Source organism: Alosa alosa, chromosome 4 (assembly GCF_017589495.1).
Source record: "Alosa alosa isolate M-15738 ecotype Scorff River chromosome 4, AALO_Geno_1.1, whole genome shotgun sequence".
In the NCBI taxonomy this organism is placed as follows: Eukaryota; Metazoa; Chordata; class Actinopteri; order Clupeiformes; family Clupeidae; genus Alosa; species Alosa alosa.
Window position 1 is genome coordinate 6476382 of NC_063192.1, and position 23536 is coordinate 6499917.

Genomic DNA, 23536 nt, shown 5'->3' on the forward strand with positions numbered 1-23536 from the left:
GTGAAAGTTATTGTGATGTGTTCTTTTGGTGACAAAGAGTGAGTTCAACTTAAACTTCAAGTGAAATTAGAGTGTAAAATGTTCAGTTTTATTTTTATTTATTTTTTTTGCAGACGGTCAAAGGGGGCTACTCGGAGACAAGGATTGAAAAGAGGATCATTATCACTGGAGATGATGACGTAGACCAGGATCAGGTCGGCCTGGATGTTTCATTTATGTGTTGTTGTATATGTACTAGTTTGTTTATTTATTTATTTACAGTGGCTGCTATGAAATTCAAACATGTTTTCATTCATCCTAAGATGTTTCCAGATGCATGACCGTAACACATTTTATTTCACACTGCTGTCTTCTCTCCTTAGGCACTCGCGATCGCAATAAAAGAGGCGAAGCAGCAACATCCTGACATGTTGGTAACCAAGGCTGTAGTTGTCAGGGAAACAGAATCTTCCACTCAAGATCCACATGAGGAGTGTTAGGTACCGATGTCAGTTGGTAGTGTTTTCTTTGATAGCTGTTCAGAGTTTGACACTTGTGGGGGCGTAAAATGTTGTCATGAGCTTCAGCCTTAAAAACAGACAGCCACAAAAAGCTGTTCAGGACAACATGTTATAGTTCATAAACAGAATATGTTATAATGTGATAGTTTCACTGAATTCTAAATTGTATCTGTACTCATTCTAGTCTAAAACGTCCGGGAACCTGCTCAGAAGAATTATCCTACTGTGAATCTACTGTCTTTAACCACTGCCAGTTGGTCTTGGATACTACACTCCAAAATCTCCCTCTCCAGGGTCTGTGTCTCTAGGACTGCCTCTGATGGCTCTACAGTACCTCGCCTCTCCAGTTTTACAGTCAGAGGCAGTAACGTAAAGACGTTGCCCCTGGGATACATCTCTTCTCTTCTTCTATTTGACCCCAGTCTTGTTCTACATGGTTTTATTCCCTGAGCAACTGAACTCAGCCAACGATAAGAACATTCTGAGCAGTTTTATTGCCTGATACTTTAACGGTTTTTCTGTGCTACATTACACAAACTCAAGCTGTTTCAATGTGTTTTATTTGCAAAAAAAGATACTTCCTGAAGACGCTGATGACAGAAGTTATGATGAGTTATTGTTTTTTTTTCTGTAAGTATACAGTTGTCTACTGATATACTGAAATATATGAAATGTCAGCAAGATCAGTGAATAGAGTAGGTGAAATGCCTGTTAAAAGATGTCTATGTAAATCATTTTACTAGCCGAAAAAAACAAAACAAATGATTTTAAGTGCACACATTTGTTTGCATGTACTAGTTGAGCAGGTATTCTTCTGTGGAGAAAAAAAAAATCTTGGTTCACTTCACAACGTTTAAACTGTGGACGAGCGAGTCACACAAAAGCCAAAAACCAGCCACACGGATCAGTGAGCTCATCCATGTGATTTGGTGCAAGCTAACACGAAAAGGCACAGATCAAAAGACTGGAAACAGTCTGTGCCATTAGTGTTAGTGATACACTGCTGTGTCTGGTATCCCTAAGTGCTGGCCACGGTAGCCGGGTGGATACTGCTGAGTGACAGACAGCCACTGAACCACTGTTAACCCTGTTTCTGAGGAACGTTGTCTAGGTGGGAAAAAAAATATCTCACCATCCCAGCTCACCTTGCCAGATAAGTGGAATGTCAGATAACAACACTGTTTCCTTGGAGATTACGAATCAGGACCACCTCCGATCAACTGGGTTCTTGATTACCTGCTCACAAACCACCTCCGATCAACTGGGTTCTTGATTACCTGCTCACAAAAATGTTCCGAAACAAAAAGGAGATTCTTTTGTGTCTGCTTGCTGTTTAATGAAAACTGTCAAAACGCTCTGAAAAATTCTTGAATATTTTAGGATTACTTTTGGATAGATGATAGTGTAATCTTGTTAGTTTTATTCAAAGGTTGAATATTGTTGGAGACCTGTACTCTGAGCCTGTTGAGTGTCTGAACTGATTAAATATACATCTGCATAAAATTACAAGGGCAAAATGAGAAGCAAAACCCATCACAAAATTAAGTCATCTATGATGGAAACTGTGTGCATGCAGTCATTACTAAAAAAAAGCTTTAAGTTGCCTAGAGTAACGGGCAATGCTTTTATTTTCTTCTAAAGTGTACATTTACCCTCTGAGATCTGACTTTGCCATCATGACACTGGGGGGAAGGGGAGTCTGCGTTTGAAGTCTTGAAAACAAATGAAAAAAAAAAAAAAGTTTTGTTAAGCAGTGGATTGTATAGGACTTTGTAAAGTTACTGTTGTGAAGACTATACATAAAGACGAACATCGCAACATTGTTTAGAATCCATCATCCTTGTAATCTTAGCGTTTGAAGTATTTTTCATGAGAAAATCCATTGATGCCAACTCAGAAACCCTGAAGAACAGGAGCTCAATTGGTTTGTTCACTTTGATCTGTTTCCACTGAAGTCATCAGTGACTGGTTGTCAGTGAACTTTTGACTGTTTGCGTTGTGTAGAGCTGACCATAATCCTAACCTGTGATTGGTGTCTGGAACTGTAACTATTGAAGTGAAGCGACCCCGTGCGATACTGTGCCATGTGATCTGTCTGTACGAGTGTTCTAAAGCACGGGCCCCTATCCAAGGCTCTCCCTTCCTGTGGTGTCTCATAAGAAAGTGTGGGCGTAGTTTTTTTTTTTTTTTTTTTTTTTTTTAAATTAATCTCCAATGTGCCGAAATTCACAAAGAATGCCAATGAGATAGATCATCGGCTTAGTTTCTCTGCCTGGTGGTCTTTTCAATATCTATGATGATGATGATGATGAGGTATACTGATCTTGAGCTATGTTGTATAAAAGGAGATTGTAGTGAGTGAATGACTTGAACCTACCATACTTTATGCCCTAGCAGGTTTTAATTGCATTGGGTTTGAAGTCACTGTCTTAAAGCCTTACAGTGCAACACTGACTACTCCATCCTCAAAGCTGGTTGAGGCTGTCAGGCCTGGCTGATAAAATACTGATGACCCCCTTCCTCTTTTTTACAATCTTCCTACTCCATTCTTCGCATTGCTCTGTGTGTGACATGTACAGTGTTTCTGCCCCCCCTCTAGATAAAACAAAATAAATGAGTACATACACTTAGCGGGCAAAAACAGTGTGTGGTTCTTTCCATGATGTGTTTTCCCTTCTGTTTGGCTAATTGGTTTCCCAAGTGAGGTTCTGTTCTCTGCATACAGATAACTTTGGTTCTCACAATAAAATATTGAGTAGATAATAAACATAATGCATTCTAATTCTGACTCTATTTAGTATAGTCCTTTTCTTGACGGGTGAGTTCATAACACATTCATAGCAGCCGTCATAAACTGCACATAAAGCATTCATGACTTTCATGAGACATGACTCAAGACATTCATACCAAACCTTTCATGAATGTCGAAGACATAACGACGACAACAATCACAAAGCAGCATTGCCGTTTTTCTCTCCAGCTTTTGTAAATATTTCATGAATATCTTATGAAGTCTACATAGAATGTCACTTTACTATACAAGTTGTGAAGTATTCGTAATCACGGAGTTTAACTCTGGTAGCTAAACTAGCCTACATTCAGCTGACCCGTATTTGTGTTACCTGGAACGGTTGGACATTCCAAAGATGAGAAATCATCTGCAAAGGATAAAACAAATACATTTTTATGAAACAAAAATGATTTGCTTAACCATGTTCTGTCTTTTTGGCACTGGAGTAGCCCATTGACTCAGATGTGACGTGATCAGGTAAAAGGTTTGAATCAAAAACGGTATTGCTGCTTTGCGATTGTTGGACTTTTATTTTGACAAGTTGTCGTCATTCTGTCTTCCACATCATGAAAGGTTTGGTATGAATGTTGAGTCATGTCTCATGAAACAGTCATGAATGCTTTATGTGCAGTTTACGACAGCTGCTATGAATGTGTTATGAACTCACCCGTCAAGTAAAGTGTTCCCGTTTGAACTTGAGAGGAGACAGGTTTGACCACTGATGAACATTAAGTCACATTCTGCCCTCTTGTGGCCAATGAAGAAGCAGCAACTGTGAAATCACAGGTACAAAATGCAGAATGCTCCTGATGAAATTACAGTGGCAGTCATAATTCTTTTTTTCTTTTCTGAAATTAAAAATATCTCATTGGAAAGGACATATAAACAGTCATAACTGTTCACATGAAGTGGGAGAGGAAAGTGCATACAGACATTTATATCGAGGCCTTGCTTGACACATATACTGTAGATACAAAGGAAACGTGAACTTAACTCACATTTTGTTTATTTTTTCCAGTAAAAAGTCACTTGAGTCATTCAAATTCTCTTTTTTTCCTAAGTCATGTTCACAGCCAGCTCATGCTCAAAAGCGAAGGACTTAAAAAAACATTAAGCCATATCGAATAAAAAAAACAAACGAACAAACAAACCACTGTCACTGTCACTGCCAAACGCAGAACTCATTCGCAAAACCAACTTGCACAATTTACTTGTTTGCTGACCGGCTGAAGTCTGAAAACATGGTGTAGAAAGCAAACACAAAAGAAACCAGTTGTGTTACAGTCAAATCATCTGAATGATAATAATACCAAGAACGCCTTCCAAATAGCAAATAGTAACAACAATAATACCAGTCATCAAAATGATAACGATAGCGATACATTTAAGGCTCTTTTTGGGGTCCTGAGGATTTCATCAAATGTACAGTGTGTGAACTGAGGAGGCACGCGCTAGCTCTAGCGCAGCGTAGCGTGACGACCTGCGGGACTGACGAGGGAAGCTGGTGGCACAGCATGGCTGAGGGATTGGGGGGAGAGGGGCACAGGACTAATGTCTTTAGCACTGTCTTTAGCTCTTTCCACTTACAGCCAGGGGCCAGGTTGAGTAGGGTGGGGTGTTATGGACAGGGACAGGCCTGAAGCCAAAGAGCCTAGGAGCACAGCTGTGAACTGGGGAGAAGGGCAAACAGGAGAGAAACACCAGCCCTAATGTGTGTACTGCAACAACTCCAGAGAAAATGAATGGGCAAGGTCATCCAGTTACAGGGCCGCATACTTGTTCACTTCTGCGACCTGGACAATCAGCCAACAAAAGAACAGGTCAAAGGTCACGTAAGAGACTCTACACGATGGAGAGTGATAAAGAGAAAGAAAGAGACAGACATAGAGAGTGATAAAGAGAAAGAAAGAGACAGACATAGAGAGAGGGAGAAAGAGGGAGAAAAAGAGAGAGAGGGGTGTGTGTGTGTGATGATGATTCAGTGTCACCCAAGTTCTGCATCCTTTCTCTCGTCATTTGTGTTGCAGTGATCAGCCACCTCAAGCATGGGACTGACTGAAGGCCTTTTCGCACAGTTATACTATGGAAAAACGTTCCCTTAGGATAGGTCTGCTGATCTGCAGTTCTCCTTTAATAAATGGAGTTTATTTAAAAACAAGTGTAAAATCCACCCATCAGAGTCAAGTAATTAGACTTCATAGGGCCAAGCTGGGTTCCAAAGTACTGTATATCCTTGTGTACATTCAGTTGCCTTGTTCAGAAAAATCCTGTGAGGAATTTCAATGTGAATGAAAAAAAAAAGAGATAGAAGCCACAATTCCTACTCAGCAGTCTTTAAAGCAGCTTTGGTATGGTCAGACTCAAGACCCAGTTTTGATCATTTCTCCAGGGCAAGAAGGGATGGTGGGATGGTGGCGACTGGGTGAGAGAGGGAGGTGGGGGTACTGCAGCTTCTTTCATGAGGCTCTTTGTAAAAACTAATGAGGACGGCGGCTGCTCTCGGCCAGTTCCCATGAGCGAGCGCTCCGTGCCTCGCCTTCCTTCTCTAGCGTCTCGTTTTGCCTCTCATCTTGTGCGACTCGGCGAGTCCAGAAGGAGCCGCTTTTGTCATAACAACATCCTGGCTGTGTGGGCGAGAGCCAGCGTCACCAGCGCCGGCAACACGGGAGTCCGCCATGCCGCTCCAACCACATGCGCCCCTGCAAACAAAAGCCAAACAGACAATGAGAGAGAGAGAGCACAGAACAGCACAACTGTAGCCTTAACAAACAAAAATGTCAAATTTAGACATTTTCAAATGTGAAAAACTCTGACATGTTTTGACTATCAGTGGCTTAATAGGCAATGGAACAAACTAAGTCATATGGCTGTCCTTCCCAGTCAGTCCACAATACAATTAATATGGGCAGATAGCAATTAATTTGAAGGCAATGTCTGCAATTCTGGTAAAAGGTTACTGTTTCAAGATTACTGTTGAATTACACCCCTTGCCTTCTGTGCTCCTAAAGCAAAACTATTGAAAGGCTTGATTTGCTTGTTAATGGTTTAGTCTATGTTGGTTTCACATTTAAAGAGCCAGGACTGTGAACAAGTAAGGTTAATTTCCTGGACACACACACAGAACAGTTAGAGTATCCCATATAGGAACATTCAGCGGAGTTGACCAAACAGTGTATTGGACTAGAATTGCAGACCCCACCCCAACCCAACCCTTTAACCACCACAGCCTTGCTTAGAGTGGGGACAGACTGGGGAGTGTGAGTGGGGGATACTGTAGGTGGATGGACAAACAGCGCAGTTAAAGTGGACGGCCTCCTACCTGCTACCCGGGGGATGGTGATCTGTCTGCTGCTTCGGCCCTCACCTCCCTCACTGACTGGTTTGATCTGGACCACATAGTCCTCGTCCACGGGCAGCGAGAGCTCCAGGGATGTGCCGTTGGTCTCCACCACGCTGGGCCGGGCCTGCCGGTTCTGCTTGTACATCACCTGCAGGGAGGAGGAGATCAGTATACTCAAATACAATTGATGTCCAGTACCACAAACGTGCCCAGGGCCCACGGCAAACCAGGGTCAAGTCCGACCTCAGTTCATTCCCCCGAGCCCCTCCCCATCTCCTTGTCCACTCTTTTCCTGTCCACTCTTCAGTGTCCTGTCAAATAAAGAACAAAATGATTCATACCCCTGGCAAATATTGATGTAATGTTGATTTTCTCTGGACCAATATGTTTGTTGTGACTGAAAATGACACTGCCACATGCAAAAGGTTGTAAGATAATGTGGTAGAAACATGGAATCAAAAAAATAATCATTTTGTCTTTTTTTTTAAGCATTTTTATGAAAAATGGCAAGTCCAAAATTATTCATACCCTTTTTAAATAATCAATGGAAACATCTTTATTTGCATTAACAACTCTCAAAATGGTTCTTATAATATCTACTAAGCCGCTCCATGTCTCCACAATAATTCTAGACCACACCTTTTTAACAGCAGATTTTCAGTCAGGAACGATTATTTGCCATCACTCTGGCCTTGTGCTCACTTTTTGACAGATTGAGGTCTGGACTCTGGCTCTGCCACTCTAAAATGTTGATATTGTTCACAGTTAACCATTTCTTGCCTTGTTTGGCTGTGTTTTGGATCATTGTGTGGTTTAGTGGTCCAATGATGCCCATTGGGGCAGGTCTCTTGGCAGACTGCCTGATCTTTTCCACCAAAAATCTCAATATAGCCCCTTGTTTTAGTGTTACCGTTTACTTTGAGAAGTTCACCAGGTTCCATTGTCTGAAAAACACCCAAAACTAATACATTTCTATAGCTATTCTCCACATTGTGGATGGTGTTTTGGTGGTTGAAATTTTGACTCCATCCCAAAATGGATCACTTGGTCATCTTGGATGCTGATCATGGATCACTCTTCTCCAAACATGCACAACTCAGCTTAACCTTTATAAGGGCACAGCTGGACTTAGAATCTAGCTTTCGCTGGATTTCTTTTTGACTCAAGGACATGGCCTGAGATTGGCATAAAAAAATAAAAAATTCCAATGACACATGTCCATTTCAATTGTGGGGGTTAGAAAAGTATTCTTTTGGGATGTTTTTCAACCAGGGGGACCTGGTGACCTTCTCAAAGTAAATGGTAATACTAAAGCAAAAGGCTACACTGAGATTTTGGAGGAAAAGAACAGGCAGTGTGCCAAGAGACCTGCCCCAATAGGCATCATTGGACCATTAAACCTTACAATGATCCAAAACATACAGCTAAACAAGGCAAGAAATGGTTAACAGAGAACAATGTCAACATTTTAGAGTGGCCCAGCCAGAGTCCAGACCTCAATCAGTCAAAAAAGTTAGCACAAGGCCAAAGTGATGGCAAATGATGGCAAATAATCGTTCCTGCCTCAAAACCCGGATTACTGTTAAAAAAGTACGGTCTAAAATCATTGTGGAGATATGGAGAGGCTTGGTAGGTACTATAAGAATCATTTCGAGAGCTTTGTTGGTAAATAAAGATGTTTCCATTGATTATTTAAAAAGGGTATGAATAATTTTGAACATGCCATTTTTCATAAAAATGTTTTTCTTTTTTATTTCATGTTTCTACCACATTGTCTTACAACCTTTTGACGTGTGGCAGTGTAATTTTCAGTCAGAGCAAACATATTGGTCAAGAGAAAATCAACATTACATCAATATTTGCCAGGGGTATGAATAATTTGATTCTTAACTGTATATATATATATATATATATATATATATATATATATATATATATATATATATATATATATATATATATATATATATATATATATATATATATATATATATATATATATATATATAAACCCATGCAGTGGCATGTCCTCAATTAGTATTTTTTTTTTTTTTTTACACCAAATCAAAATCCTTCAGCTTATCCCCATGGTCTCTTTGAAATAATATTTAATTTTTCATCCAAGGGAATTCAATAGCTTTGGCCAAATATTCAATGCCATTCACGGCTGAACTGTCAGCTCAACCTTGTAATTTAAGTTAGTTACTTTACTTTGTTCTGAAGGAAATTTGTCCTCTGCATTTAACCCATTCACCCAATCAATCCATGCACACACATACACACACAGTCACTAGGAGCAGTGAGCTCACCAGGAGCACACATACAGTACACACCCTGAGCAGTGGGCAGCCCTTGAGCCCTCTGGCGCCTGGGGAGCAGTTGGGGATAAGGTGCCTTGCTCAAGGGTACTGTTCAATCATTCCTTCCACCCACATTTTCCCTACCAGTCATTCCACCGGCCACCCTTTGGTTACAAGTCCGATTCTCTAACCAGCAGGCCATGGTGCATGGCTATTTTACCAGAGGAGGCATTCTGTATTCCAGCCGTACACAGATACTGTACATCTGAGCAAAAACACTGGAGGATTTCCAGCAACAAGGTGCTTCTTTCTCTGACTAATTCTTTTGCCATTTCTTGTGTTCCCATGGCATTTAACAGCCACAGCATTTTTAAATATACATGCAGTTATTACATTTGTAATGAGTTTAGTCATTTAGATTCGTCCTTTATTATAAAACGTTAAGACAAAAAAGCTAAAGATGGTAAAAACATTTACCAAATATTGTTTATATCCATGTTTCTTTTTTTACAGAGGGTATGAGGAGCATGCAGATGACTGGAAGAGGTCAATACTACAGTATAATAATACTCCATTCTACCCGTATTGAAAAAGTAGCATGAGGCCTCCACTTATTACAAGCTCGGTCTGATTTTCCTACTTGGTGTGAAAGAATATCCTATGTGTTGGCTACACATCTCATCTATACTCAGCAATATCTATAAAGTACAACCTACCACTTATGTTGTACAAATATTATAATTAATCCTGATTGGTGCTTTCAACAGGGGTTGTTTGATTGTTCAAATAAAACCATCAACAATGGGTCTATTTCAGACCGGAAGCCCATATGTGGGTTACAGTATAATTAAATTATCCTAATTGCTTTCACATATTTGGCCACAGAGGCACTAATGTTTATTTCTACTCTTTATGGCCACAAATGACCATACAGTACTGTATTCCTCTACTGAAAACCCACGGTACACAAGCCATTGGTCATAATTTAACCTCGGCCTGTGTCGGTGAATGCGCCCTGTTTATGTGAGGCCGCACAAACTCCAGTTAAGTAACATATTAATCACTGTCATAGTACAGTGTAACACCAATTTAGGCAATCAGCTAGAGTTTATTAACCCTGTTTTCCCTTGATAAGCCCAAATTCAATCTGAACATGGTTAACTCCCAGTACAGTAAAGCTCTCAGCAACTGGAAAGACCTATTAATAACAATAACAATAAAAATGAGAACAACAACATAGACAGTCAGTGGTCCTGTGGTCCAGCTGAAGCTGGAGAGACTAATCAATAACAACAACAACAACAACACTAGCATCTGCAGACGCCTCTCATCCACTGGCTATAAGAGGCAGACCTGATGGCCTCCCTCTCAGAGGTCCTAAACACGGCCTAATGGTGCTGTCAGCGTGACAAAGCGGTCCCGCCCTCAGCACGCCACGGTGCTCCAATAAACATGGCCGATCACTTCAGAAAGCCATTTCTCCAGCAATCCCTCTGTGGCTGGCAGGGGGTTGATTTCACAACGCAGGCCCATTACAGAGCTGCCCTTTCAGCTTCTGAGGGGGGGAAATTATAGCTGTGCTCCAAATGGCATGGGCGGGCTGGCCAAGGAGGCCCATGCCAGGGCCTTTTGATGTGTATAAGGCTTTATAAATTGAGCAAAAAATTGATAAGCTGAAGAATACGCCAAAGCGCGTTACATAATTGCACAGGGCTATTACATTATGTCTGTCAGAAAATGTGCTGCTTGCTGTATAGATTCTTTGGGAATGAAAAGTGTGCAGCACAGGATGGGGTGGCGGTGGGGTGGTGTTGGTGGTGGTTGGGTCTTACTTTGTAGCCCATCACCTCAGACTCGTTCTCCAGGGCCTTGACGTGATCCCACTGTAGGATGATCTTGGAGTTTGATGCGTTCCACATGACCTTAGTCGGTGGCTGGCTCGGGGCTGTGTGGCCAGGGGGGAAAAAGGAGAAATGGAAGAAGAAGTAAAAGTAAGAGTTGGGGAATAAAACACAGCTCTAGTGCACATCTGTACTCCCTGGCCTTACTGAGCGCAGAGTGTGGTGCCAGGTGCTTTTGAGGTGCGGATGCTTTGAAATGCAAATCAGCAGTGAAGCAGAGTGTGAGAGAGAGATAAAGAAGGAGAGAGCAATTTCCTGAGGAAGGCTTGGTGTAGCTAGGTAATGCTCACTTTCCCTGAGCAGTCATACACACACACACACACACACACACACACACACACACACACACACAAAATGGAAAAACTCAGTTAGATGCACGCACCCAAACACTCACAAGTGCTGCAATACTCAATTGCCTTGAGTAAAGGCTAATCTAAACAGATACAATGTTGTTGAAGTACACTTGAGCTCAGGAGATTTCTGATTGGCTACCGCTAGTGGATTTGAGACTTGCACAGGAGTTTTCTGATTAGATAGTGTGTTTAGGCGTGGGGTGCGACACTCACGGGGCTTCTTGGTGGTGATGTTGACCACGGAGCTGTGTGGGCCTACTCCGGCGCTGTTATACGCCCGCACGCTGATGAGGTAGGTGCTGCTTCCGTCCAGCTCGCGGAGGACAGCGAGCGCCCGGTCCCCCACGGTGCGCACCACACTCGCCATGTCCTGCGTCGCATCCTGCTCCCAGTACCTCAGCTGGGGGCGCACACACAACACACATACATCACCAGGGCTCCCACTCTTTCTTCAACGTCACATTCAAGGACTTTTTGAAGGACTTTCCAGGCTTATGTGTATGGGGCCAATGGGCCTTGTGAGGCGTGCCTCAGAGGGAGCACAAGCAAGTGGAGCACCAGTCAGGAAGTCATCGGGGTGGATAAAAGGCACAGTCTAATCAATGTGAGAGGCATAATGTACAAAATGAAAAAAGGGAAAGCAAAGGGAAACTTACTAAAGTTTTTTTTTTTTTGGTCGACTCTGAATATTGTGCTTTTGGTTTTTATAAAAGTAATAACATATAGATGTTACCTCATAGCCCATGATGCGTCTTTTGGTGGTGTTCCAGGGCAGGGGTTTCCAGGACACCTCCACCTCAGACGAGGACAGACTCCTGGCACGGACTCTAGTGGGCGCTTCAGTTGGCTCTGGGTGTCCAAAACACACACAACCCATGAAGAGAATAATCAGCTACATTACTCTATGCTTTGATATGATTAAAAATGATATTTGTATGCTTCAAATTAATTATAGCTTTCATGCTTGAGACTAGTAAACACCGCCTTCCCATTCATATTTGTTATGGATATGGTTTGTAGTAGCCTGCACGCTCCATTGGGGATTGTTTTCAGTTGTTGCATCCTAATTAGCGTAGACTTTGAATACGTTGAAATTGAAATTAAATTGGACCGGTCTTTAACCAATCGGCATTGGATTCCTACAGTACTTTACTTTACTAAGTTATGTTTGAAGTAGAGTTTGAAGCTAGGGTAAAAGTAGGGTTTTTTTCCCAACCTTCCTCAGCAGAGTAGATGGTCGTCACTGGGCCAAATGGTCCCTCCCCCTTGTTGTTGTACACGCCCACTTTGACATGGTAGGGGGTGAAGGGTGGGATGCTGTCGTCCCTGAAGGAGTACTTGGAGGCGTCGGGGGAGGTGACCGCCGCCTGCATCCAACCCTGTGCCCCGTGAGGACGGAAGGCCACCACGTAGCCAAAGCCTGGGCCACACTGGAGCTCCTCCGGGACAGGCTGACAGAGGGACAAACACACATGGTGTACAACAATCACACACACACAGGCACACAGGGATATGCACACATGCAGACTGCCAAACAGACAGACAGACTCTCTCTCTCTCTCTCACACACACACACACACACACACACACACACACACACACACACACACACACACACACACACACACAAACACTTGGTTTGTAAACACAATATTCAATTTATCTGATTACTGTGTATATGTTATTTGATATCTATATAGTAAATATTATATTTTATTTAATTTATAAATACTTCATGGTATTTTACCTCCCAAGTTATGACCAGCTCGGATCGACTTCCCCCACCTCCACTCACTCTGGTAGGGGTCACCTTTGGCACTGGCAAAACAAACACATGTTGAAGTCAAGACAAGCCATGTTGTACGAACGTGCTTAGCAGTCAAGAAGTGAATCAATAAAATGAACTAAAAACATTCTAAAAAAACATAGACAAAGACATACAGTACTGAGCAAAAGTCTATAACCATCCCACATGTTTTGCTGTAGCAATATCATAAGGGTCATACATATTTATTTCTCACTCTCTTCATTAAAATTTAACCAGAAACACATGACTCGCAGTATGTACACAGCATTTAAAAACACATAACATCTAGTTTTTGTTCTGATTTTAGCCTGACTTCAGTCTCAAGCCACCACTGGATTTGTAGTTTTTATAGTGTTATAATGACCAATCATGCAAGAGGGAAGCTGGTGATGGAGCTGTCATTCTCCACATACGTGCTTCTTTGGTCCGGACTTTTTTCGAGGGCTTGCTGGGCTCTCCTGTCCCGATGGCATTGGTTGCCAGGACCCGGAACTCGTACTCCACCCATGGGTTGAGCTCGGTGACCGTGGCGGACAGCTGACCAATTCCCAACAGCTTCGGGACTGATAGGAAGTCACATCAGAATAGATGTGTGAACTACTTAAGTCAACAGAGAGCCTTTAATACAAGGAATTTAATTAATTATTCATTCATGTTGAATTCAAAATGTAATGCGATTCTCAAATAGAAACTGTTACACACATAATTAACTACGACTGAAACTAAACCTAATCTCCAAGCCATAAGTACATCTCAGAAAGGCATGTTTTCTTTTTCTTTTTTATGAACTGATTCATTCTTCACAATACTTTAAGTATTAAGTAGACAGAGAACACCAGTTCGTATTTAGGAAGCCTTGGCATGCTGTGAGGCTGACAACTAGCTTGCTAACAACTGCTTGAAATCCCATAATCAATATGATCCAAGATGCATTATTCCTATCAATAAAGCACACACACACATCAGCATGCCCTCTTCGTGGCTTCACTTGTCCGTGTTAATCCGTATAATAAACCTGCACTGGCGAGAGAATCCTGTGGTGGATGTGGAGACAAGCAGGGCCAGCTCCTGATGCGGCATCCCCAGCACGTCCACCCCTTCAGCGCTCATTAACCGGGGGCCCCACGGCGAACACGCCTGGGCACGACCTAACGCTGTCCGACTAATCCCTCGTATTCTGAGCCCGCTTTCATCCCCTTTGGGTAAATAGTCCTTCAGAGAGTAATTACCGGTAATCCATGGTTCGTCATACTGGCTAAAACATGCACATGCATTCAGCTGAGTGTGTGTTCAACAGTCGCCCAGAGGCAGTCACAGGGAATGGGGTGGCTTGTATTAGGCTGTAGCCGAGCTCCACACCTATACCTGAATACCTGAATAGTACTTCAGATGAAGATTAGCAGTGATCCATGATTGCTCAACCGCCTTAAACATGCACATACATCTGTCTGTGTGTTCAAAACAGTAGCCCCAAAGGCGAGCTTTTGTGAATATTCTGTAGCTTAATATGAGCTCCCAATGTTAAATACAGAGACAGTTCGGCAGAGATAAATTACTAGTAATAGACTACATGGTTGCTATGCAACATACACATGTTCTGTAATTTTAATAAGTAAGGATTCAGTTTTTAATTGAGTTTGGGTTTCTACATCCCCTCTACGGAGAGGGGGGATCACATTAAAAATACAGAAGTGGCAGAAGCAAAGCATAACAAAACGGTCAAACCAAAATTATTTGATTAATTCAAACATTGTTCTACCTTATTGTGCAAATCTGCCACTTGCCACTGGTCAGTTCAATTCCAGATTTAGGGTCAGGGAATTCTGATAGTGTGGTGTGACACCATAGCCCTAAGTCTAAGTCTAAAGCAGTAGCCATGCCTGTACTGGGTCTCAGCTGAGCTCCATACCTGTGTTAGCTGCCTGCCAGCCCAGAGAAAAGGAGGTCCTGGCCTGGATGATGTAGGTGAGGATGGGACTGTGGTGGTCAGGCCCAGCCCTCCAGGAGATGGACGATGTGGTCTCTGTGACCTCGTCTACCTGCAGGTCTGATGGTGGGCCGGGGGATCCTGAGGAAGGTGAGCCATGTGTGAGAAATGTGAACATGATGTGCACATAGACATGTGCTGCAGTACTTCACCAATCTGGTTGCCTGAGATTATTGCAACCAGCGTTAGCCTGATAAATCAGATATCAAATATCTTCTATGTCAAGGCAGAGCAGGTGTGCTTTTCTACCATGTTATTTTATACTGTATATTATAGACTCACGTGGAAAGAGGAAAGAAGATGCATTGTAATAGATATAAGAAAGGGAAGAAACACAATGGGTTCTCAATCAGCTTTAGCTGGGTGAACCCAGACAAATCTAAGTAAATTTGAATGTGCTCTTCAGGTCCGCCTGGAAAGGAACCTATTGACGGCCATTTCCAAATCACCAAAAAAACAGGATCCAATCACAATTGCTCATCTGGCATGAGGCGGGCTTTATACTGTATGATGACAGATACAGCAGTGTATTCAACACAACCTATGTCTTTTATGTTTTTTAATTATTCAATTTTATGTAATTTATTTTTTAAACAACTTAAGATAAATTAACAAATTATATTTGTTTTTTAAACAAATTAAGATAAATTAAGAAGTATATATTGCCAAATATATTGCCCTTTGCATATGCTTGTATTTATTATTTTTTTCTATTTTGTTTATGTAAAGAAAATGAATTGGCCCGATGAATGAAATGTGCTATATAAATAAACTTGCCATGCCTAGACACGTTGTAATTTGCTAGCCATGGAAAAGTATAAAAAGCTTTAAAGAGTATAAAAAGTTCCTCAAAGAAAAGAGTGCAACTGCCACTTCTCTGCAGCGCTGCTGTAAAGATGGCAGGCCTTCTGTAAAGTGGATCCTCTGGGAGTGAGAAAAGCTGATAAACCACAGCTCTTTATTACACTACAAATGACTTTAGCTTGAGAAGTATCCACTGAATGACTTAATGTGATGAACACAGGTTTTAAATGACCGCTGTTGAAACAATGAACTTTTTTAATCACTGTTCTAATTGTGGAATTAACCGAGAGCATTAAGCTGCTTGCAACCATTACCACACAAAGCCAATGAGCCGATGAATGGACGGGTTAATAGACAGTGCAACCACCTCAACAACAGTGATATAAACTAACTGAAATTAAAGCTGTACCTCTAACCACCACGTCAATGGCTATTGCCCCCCTGTCCACTTTGGTCTGGATGGCACAGGTGTACTTTCCAGCATGCCTCAGTTGGATGTTACGGATCATAATGTCCCCCGCAGACTGCTGTAGAGTAATTCAGTCGTACACAGGAAAACATATTAAACTTATATTATAATATACATATTAATTCTGTCTATGTTACATGTATAACATAGTGTTATTTACTATGCTATGGGTATAATAACATCATAAAATAGAAGACAAAAACAGTGTACAACGTGTTGAGAAAGGTATTATGAATACAAACTTCAAAGAGCTCTAACAACAATGTTTAAAATCTAATCTAGACAACACCACAAGTATTTGATACAATACAGTGCTTTAAACAGACAATACTTCTTACAGTAAATAGACAGTATCCTACTGTATCTACACACTGTGCACATAACATACCATTATGCTGTGGCTTTATTGCTTTTAATGAGAACACTTTCAAATGTTTTTTTTTATTAAGCTTGATGTGATTTATAACTTAATTGGACATCATCACAAATTAAGCAATTTAAGACACTGGATGGAACTAAACCTCAAAATAGGTTTTCCAAAACTTTTAATTGCTCATCAGAACTTTTAGTTTTGTTTTCCAAATTAGCAGTCACACATCTGTTGAATTAACGAGTGAAACTGAGCCAACTGATTGACTGTAGAGGTACTCTACTTAGAGTCAGTTCAATTGCTTTATGACACCAATCTAATAAATAATAATTGTTATTGTAATTCTTTGAATTTCATTAGGAAAAGGTGAGAATGCGTGCTGGTTTATATATAAAAAAAACTCTTGCTATTTACACTGTTTTAATGCAGATTTGAATAAGCAACATTATTTAAAAAACACTCCTTTCAGTTAAATTCTTATAAGAAGTCTAATTAATATGTGTGCAAAGTGTAGACTTTAGACTCTATCGATAGAGTATCATATGCTTTGTAAACCCACTGTTTTGCAGGATGCCCTGTTTTGGAGTTTTAACCCTCACCCCCTACACGAGGGAAGTGGGCATTGCAAGCAGGTACATCTGTCTTTGTGTCCATAATATAGCTTGTAAATACTGGCCCGACACATAAAATTTTTCCCGACAAAAAAGGCAGAGGGTCATCATATCTCAGTCCTCCTGCATGATCAGCCGGATTCTGTGTAGAATACAGATGGCTTGAGTTTGGCTTCACTTTAGTTATTATTGTGTAAAGGACGGGAGGTTCTGCAGTCACCTGACTGCTCTGGTTTCTTCGGAGCACAGATTCTCTTACTTTCCGGTGTAGAGATATTTTTGCACTATGAGAGAGTGAACTGGGATATGTGTGTACTGTATAGCTATGTAGATTTTATGGTTTACAATCACTTACTCCGCCAACTTTTTCAAAGTATCCGCCATGGCTTCCAAACTGGATCATGAGCTCGTTGAAGAACCAGGTGAACTTCACGTCCAGTGAGGGGTCATGGGAGACCTGACAGGGCAGTACTATACTCTCACCCACCGTCACGTCCACCTGCGCTGCTTTGGTCGTGATGACAGTGGCCTCTGCATGGAAAAAAAAACAGAGAAATGCATGTATATCAGTTGCATACAGTACATGTCGACACGGTACTCAAAGGGCACATTCACAAATATTTAGACACTTTCTATTGTACTTTATTAACACTTCCATTAAATTCAGTTTGACTTATTGCCATTATCACAATTTGCAGCCAAAATGATGTAACTTCAACAAAACAGTGTGGCAGAGGACGGGGAGCGCAAAGAGACATACAGTACATGTCATAAGATAGGGATAAGAGGGAAGGCAAAAGGAGCAACATAAATGCAATATCTGTATACCGGCGCATCGACCTGGAGGAACTCATGCCTGAGACGATTAATCGTTAAATGTCCTTTCGAAATTTCTAGGTTGCTGACTAGGCTGACAGTATGAGGTTGTGTTGTGCTAACTGAAAAGCAACACTAGATGTCACTGTGCTCTTATATGTCTGCGTTTCTGCACCCAATCTCTGTTTCCGAGGCAGTTCACCAAGCACAGCACTCAAGCCAAATCAACATCTGTGCATTCCTCTTTTCAAAAGCCACAATAAACAGCACACATTTCCACACCACTTGTGCACAGAGGAGGCTCAGCAGGGTGTGAGTTTTCAGGAAATACGCCATCTTTGTCTGGGCACGGTTGGTCGTCTTTATTCATTCCCTCTGGTGTATCACAAAGAGGGCCTTAAATGTCCACTTAAGTGTCCACTGAATTATACATGACCATCAAGCTTCCACATAATAATTTCCTGACCATTACAGCAATTGCTCATTTTGACTTTGTGCTGTCAACAAGAAACATGCAACAACTATCCTACTTTGACATAGTTAATCGAATGGGAAGATAGACTTTTCAAAGTAATAAATGCAAGTCTGTGACATGCTTTTAGCCATGTGTTTGCATTCATAACCCTTAAATAATTCTGTGGACTGTTTACCACACTCACAAACACACACACACACACACACACACACACACACACACACACACACTCCATGAGGACCGTAAACTATGAGTGCAAATGTTCAATATTGTAGGCGCGTCCTATTCTCTGCAGTCTGTGCTCTGTTTTATCATTAATTCAAAGTGGGGGCAATATTTATTTAATGGTCATCGTTTTAGTCTGTCTGCACTGAAAAGCCTCCTCGATGATTATCATTTTCAGACCGCATTAATACTTCAACAAGGCTTTCTGCAAAAAGAACAAGAACTTGCCAAATTAAACTTACATACACATTGGATGCAGTCAGTCTTGCAAAATTCCAACAGATATTGAAAACAAGAAAACAAAAAATGAAATGGAATCACCAAACAGCATATTAACATGGTATTGTTGACTTTGTGCTTTTTAAGAGCTTGAGCAGTCACCAACAATTCAGACAGGATTGATTCAAATGGATTAAACCCTTAATCAAACCAAACATAGGTATTTCTCTCGCCCAAAAAACAATGAATTATGCATGAGGTGCAAGAGATAAAACATAAACAGCATTGAGAATGCAAGCCAAACAAATCAGACATCTACTCACAAAGATGGACGCAATTAAAATAATTATACGACACCTCAACGTCTGAAAACTGAACATTTTGAGGGGATTGGGTGGGGTGGGGGTGGGGGTGAGGTTACTTACGCAATGCTTCCCATGAGGACAAACTTTTGGGGACATTTACACATTTCCCTTACTGTAAGTACGTGCTTACTGCACTTTCTCCAAGGAGTGAGAAAACTAATTTAAACTCTATCATTCTTGGACTGCATATACATTTTTGGAGTGAGAGCTGGTATAAAGGTATTACACACTAAAATTAGCGGTTGATTCCACATTCCCGGGAGAATTTGTCCAATATTGCCGGCACTATACAAGATTACACGACTTCAAACCGTTTCTTAAAATAGTCACACACAATCACAGACCCACACGCACAACACACACACATAAAGAGAACGAGAAAGATAGAAAGAGAGAGAGAGAGAGGCATAATTGGAATATTGCTCCATACTTCAAAGACAGTGCAAATGGAAAAGGAAATCCTGAAGAACACTGCTTCGTTTTTAAGCCATAATTGAGAGACAATTACAGTACCTTTTACCACCAGAGTCCCCGCGCTGCTTGCCATGCCATATTGGTTCCTGGCCACACACGTGTAGAGCCCAGCGTCCAATTTGGTGACATTTGATATCCGCAGACTTCCATTATCCAGTACAGAGACTCTGGAAAATAAAATGAAATTATTGCCTGCCCTTGCTGAAATTGCTTGGCTTCTGTATAGCCTAATTTGACAGGAACACAATCTACCGGTCTGAGGAACATAAAATATGGGGAAAGGGAGAGTGCTATCAATTTATGGCTAGGATATGCATCTCACGTCTAGCTGCTATGATACACACACGCTACACACGCTAATGCATATGTTGTTTGGACATAACAATGTTCATTTTTAAATGTCAACTTTTGAGTATTTAGGAGGCCATCAAGACACCAGAACAAACTGCACAATAAACAATCAGGACAACTAAAGGACAACAAATTAGTCTGAAAGGCAATTTAATCTACAGTACCTTGTACAGATTCTCACAAACAGAAAGTGTCTAAATATTTGTGCAACACTTCACTTTCTAATTTGCGGCCTTAGCTAAATAGTACCAGGCAGTTGATTGTTCACTTTTCAGGCCTGAAGCAAACTTCCCACATTTATAACCTAATTAAGATAATGAAGGTCTACTGTTTGGTTGTCAAAGGAAGGAGATAATGTAAGGTGCGTTCCCTTGGAGGGCCTCTTATTCAACCCCTGACTGTTTAGATTTTTAATTCAGGACTAATTTAAATGGAAAGAGAAAAATGTCAGAAATCTTGTGAAACAAGATAAGAAGTCCACCCTCATGGCTATTAGCAAAGAGAGAGAGAATTTATCTTGAACAAAGGAAATCACTCCCGGAAATTCAGAGGGATTTCACACAATTTCAAAAAGGAGGGAAAAATAACAGCCTAGATGTCTAGACAGATCTGCCCAGAATATAAATTGGAGGACTGTTTGGCTCTAAATTAGTGCTATATCCTTCTTTCTCCCTTTCTACCAAGACATTGTCTTCTGAGCTCTGAAGATGTTTTTTTTATTTCCTCTGGGCTAGTATTCGGTGAGAGCCATTATAATTTCATGCAGCGGTTGAAGGTCATCTCCAAACAACAAGAAGACAGACTGACAGGGAGAAAGAATGCGTAGAATACATGTTTTTTTAAGTGACTTTCTGACAGTGAGAAAAATTATACAGGAAAAACTCAGAGCCATAAAATAGAGAATGAATTGTTACAACTCTGGTTCTCCATTGAGAGAGGAGACTGATAGTACAAAATAGGGGTTGAAAGAAAATTCATTCCCTCACAGGATCAAAAGAGTATGTATACTTATACTTCATTTCATGCCTGTTCATTATTTCTTTCTGTTTCTTGTGTTCTGTTTGTGTTGTGTTCTTGTGGTCTGTTTCTTGTTGACTGTCTTTTTCACAAGAATTATACAAATAAGACGTACAGTGATATGCAATGTCAAATCAGCGAGTTCTATTGCAGGAGGATTAAAACCTCCACTGTAGACGGTTCTGTCCATGCCTACCTGAGAACATGTTCTACTCCTCAACTACTCCTCTGTCTCGTTGCCCTTAATGCATTTAGGGATTGTACGATATTTACGGGGAAGGCCCAGGAGAAATTTTTTGGCCAGGGGAGAGGGACGAGGAAAATTATTTTTTCCTGATCCATGATATTTTTTTCCCTGATCAATGATCCGTTTTCGATATTTTAAAAGGTTTGTAGGCCAAAACATTATTCACGTCTCTTTGACAGAGTGGGCGAGTCCAAAAAGTCGCAACCCTACCTGAATCTCCCACAATCCCCCTCATAAGCTTGCAGGTCACCAGCGGTTATGAGTCATAAACAAAATATTTTAATGATAGTCGGGTCATTTGCGGGCAGGTCAGTTAAATTAATTAAATATATATTTTCTACAAATAGGCCTATCACGAGAAGGCTAGCATCAATACAGTCAAGTCAACAGTAAAGAAGAAGACGCGAGTTAAAATAATAAAAGACACCCCTTCAGGAAAAGCGATATAGGCTATGGGAAATATTAGTAAAAGTTCTTAAAGAAGATGACAGTAGTACAAGTTATGGTCTATGTAGGCCTACTTCTTGCGAAGCCATTTAAAAGTATGACAGCCGAAATGGACAGCCTGCAGGAATAAATGTTATGGCACAGACTACACAGCCATATCTACCGGTATGTATAGGTTCGCGCATGCATAAAAGTTACCTCCGTTCGTTGTGTTTGTTACTTTAAACAGTGGATGTGCTTTAGTAAAGCTTTGTGCTTCATTCAGCATTTTAAACCAGTTCTTACGCTAACGTTTTGACCAGCAATGTATCTCTCTTGCCTACCTTGCCTCGCCATTTGTTTTCGAAAGAAAGATGTATGTCCATGGCCTTCAAATCTTATCCTAGTGTTCTAATCCTTGGTGGTTGCGTGCGTGCTTGCGCTCTTATTCTCATTCTCTCTCCTACGCAAACATTATGTCCTGCATGCCTACTACATGTAGTTCTACTGCATAAAGTTTCGCAAATAAATTAGTTTGTTTTACAGAAATAGACTGTCGCACTGCATGCAGGCTATAACCAAAAGCACACATTTTGTAAATAAGCGGGTCGGATATAATTATGACTGCCTCGCAGCGAATATAGCATATAGGTTTAGTCAGATTTTTTTTTTTTCTTCCGAAATTGGAAGTGCATGATCATTATGACACCCTCTGTATGCACGCCAAGTTTTGTGGAATTCCGTTCATGGGGGGCCACACAATAAATACATTTATGTTACTAAACACCAACTGGCCTGTAAGTGGCCGGAGACAGTTTTCTGTGAATATCTCGAGAACCGTAGGGCCTAGGAGGTCCACCTTTTTTATGTATGTTGGTCTTAAGGGGGCATGTCAACCCATCCCATTACCACTTATTTCATGTATAGTGCCACCTAGTTAAAAATTAAAAAGCAAAAAAGTAGGTGTTTTCATCACAATATCTCTGGCTGACAAGGTCAAAACTGCACGAAATTAAAAGTGTAGGATCATTATGGCACCCTCCGAATGCATGCCAAGTTTTGTGTACTTTCGTTCATGGGGGGCCTTACAATAAAATAATTTGTGTGTACATTTAGTGACGTACACCAACAAGGATTTCCGGGACACTGAAAGACCGGGGTACACAAAACTTGGTGGGCATGTAACCCCCCATGGATAGCATGGAACCGTCGTTTTTCGTTTTGATCTGTAGCCCCCCCGCTGGACTGGACCCCCCAAAAGGAGGGTAGGGCAGACACAGTTCTCTGTGAATATCTTGAGAACTGTAGGGCCTAGGATGACCATTTTTTTCTGTATGTTTGCCTCCAGGGGTCATGTTAACCCATTTCATGTGCACACATGTGCACAAACAGATACACACACACACACATACATTCACAGTAATCATACGTATGACACATACTCACACAGTAGACATATGTACGCATGCATGCACAGGCACATACGCAGGCACACACACAAGCACGCACACACACACACACACACACACACACACACACACACACACACATAACATAAACATGTACATGCACACAATTCAAGAATTTCTCAGAATTATGAACAGGTAAGATGGAGGTGGGGTTGTATAAAATGAATTTTAGATGTGAAATCTATGAACTAATCATGTTTTGGTACTTGTTGTCTAGCA

The 23536-nt window shown here is 41.1% G+C and overlaps 2 protein-coding genes across 3 annotated transcripts in view; one reads left to right on the top strand and one right to left on the bottom strand.

The window, feature by feature from the left end:
• Positions 1-3267, top strand: part of si:dkey-178k16.1 (band 4.1-like protein 1) — a 49347-nt gene extending 46080 nt beyond the window's left edge. For both annotated transcript variants that reach the window (XM_048240894.1, XM_048240893.1), the window contains 3 exons: positions 114-194; positions 363-479; positions 685-3267. In XM_048240894.1, coding sequence (XP_048096851.1) covers positions 114-194; positions 363-479 — 198 coding nt within the window. In that variant the 3' untranslated portion in view covers positions 685-3267. The remainder of the gene's footprint in view (positions 1-113; positions 195-362; positions 480-684) is intronic.
• A 1013-nt stretch (positions 3268-4280) lies between these two features.
• The window catches only part of cntn3a.1 (contactin 3a, tandem duplicate 1), a 77047-nt gene continuing 57791 nt past the window's right edge, over positions 4281-23536 (bottom strand). Inside the window, exons 12-23 of the mRNA XM_048240569.1 lie at positions 19847-19974; positions 17589-17764; positions 16193-16310; positions 14902-15060; positions 13406-13555; positions 12933-13003; positions 12402-12636; positions 11919-12034; positions 11399-11585; positions 10764-10876; positions 6611-6779; positions 4281-5990 (exon numbers count right to left, since the gene is read on the bottom strand). Coding sequence (XP_048096526.1) covers positions 5899-5990; positions 6611-6779; positions 10764-10876; positions 11399-11585; positions 11919-12034; positions 12402-12636; positions 12933-13003; positions 13406-13555; positions 14902-15060; positions 16193-16310; positions 17589-17764; positions 19847-19974 — 1714 coding nt within the window. The 3' untranslated portion in view covers positions 4281-5898. The remainder of the gene's footprint in view (positions 5991-6610; positions 6780-10763; positions 10877-11398; positions 11586-11918; positions 12035-12401; positions 12637-12932; positions 13004-13405; positions 13556-14901; positions 15061-16192; positions 16311-17588; positions 17765-19846; positions 19975-23536) is intronic.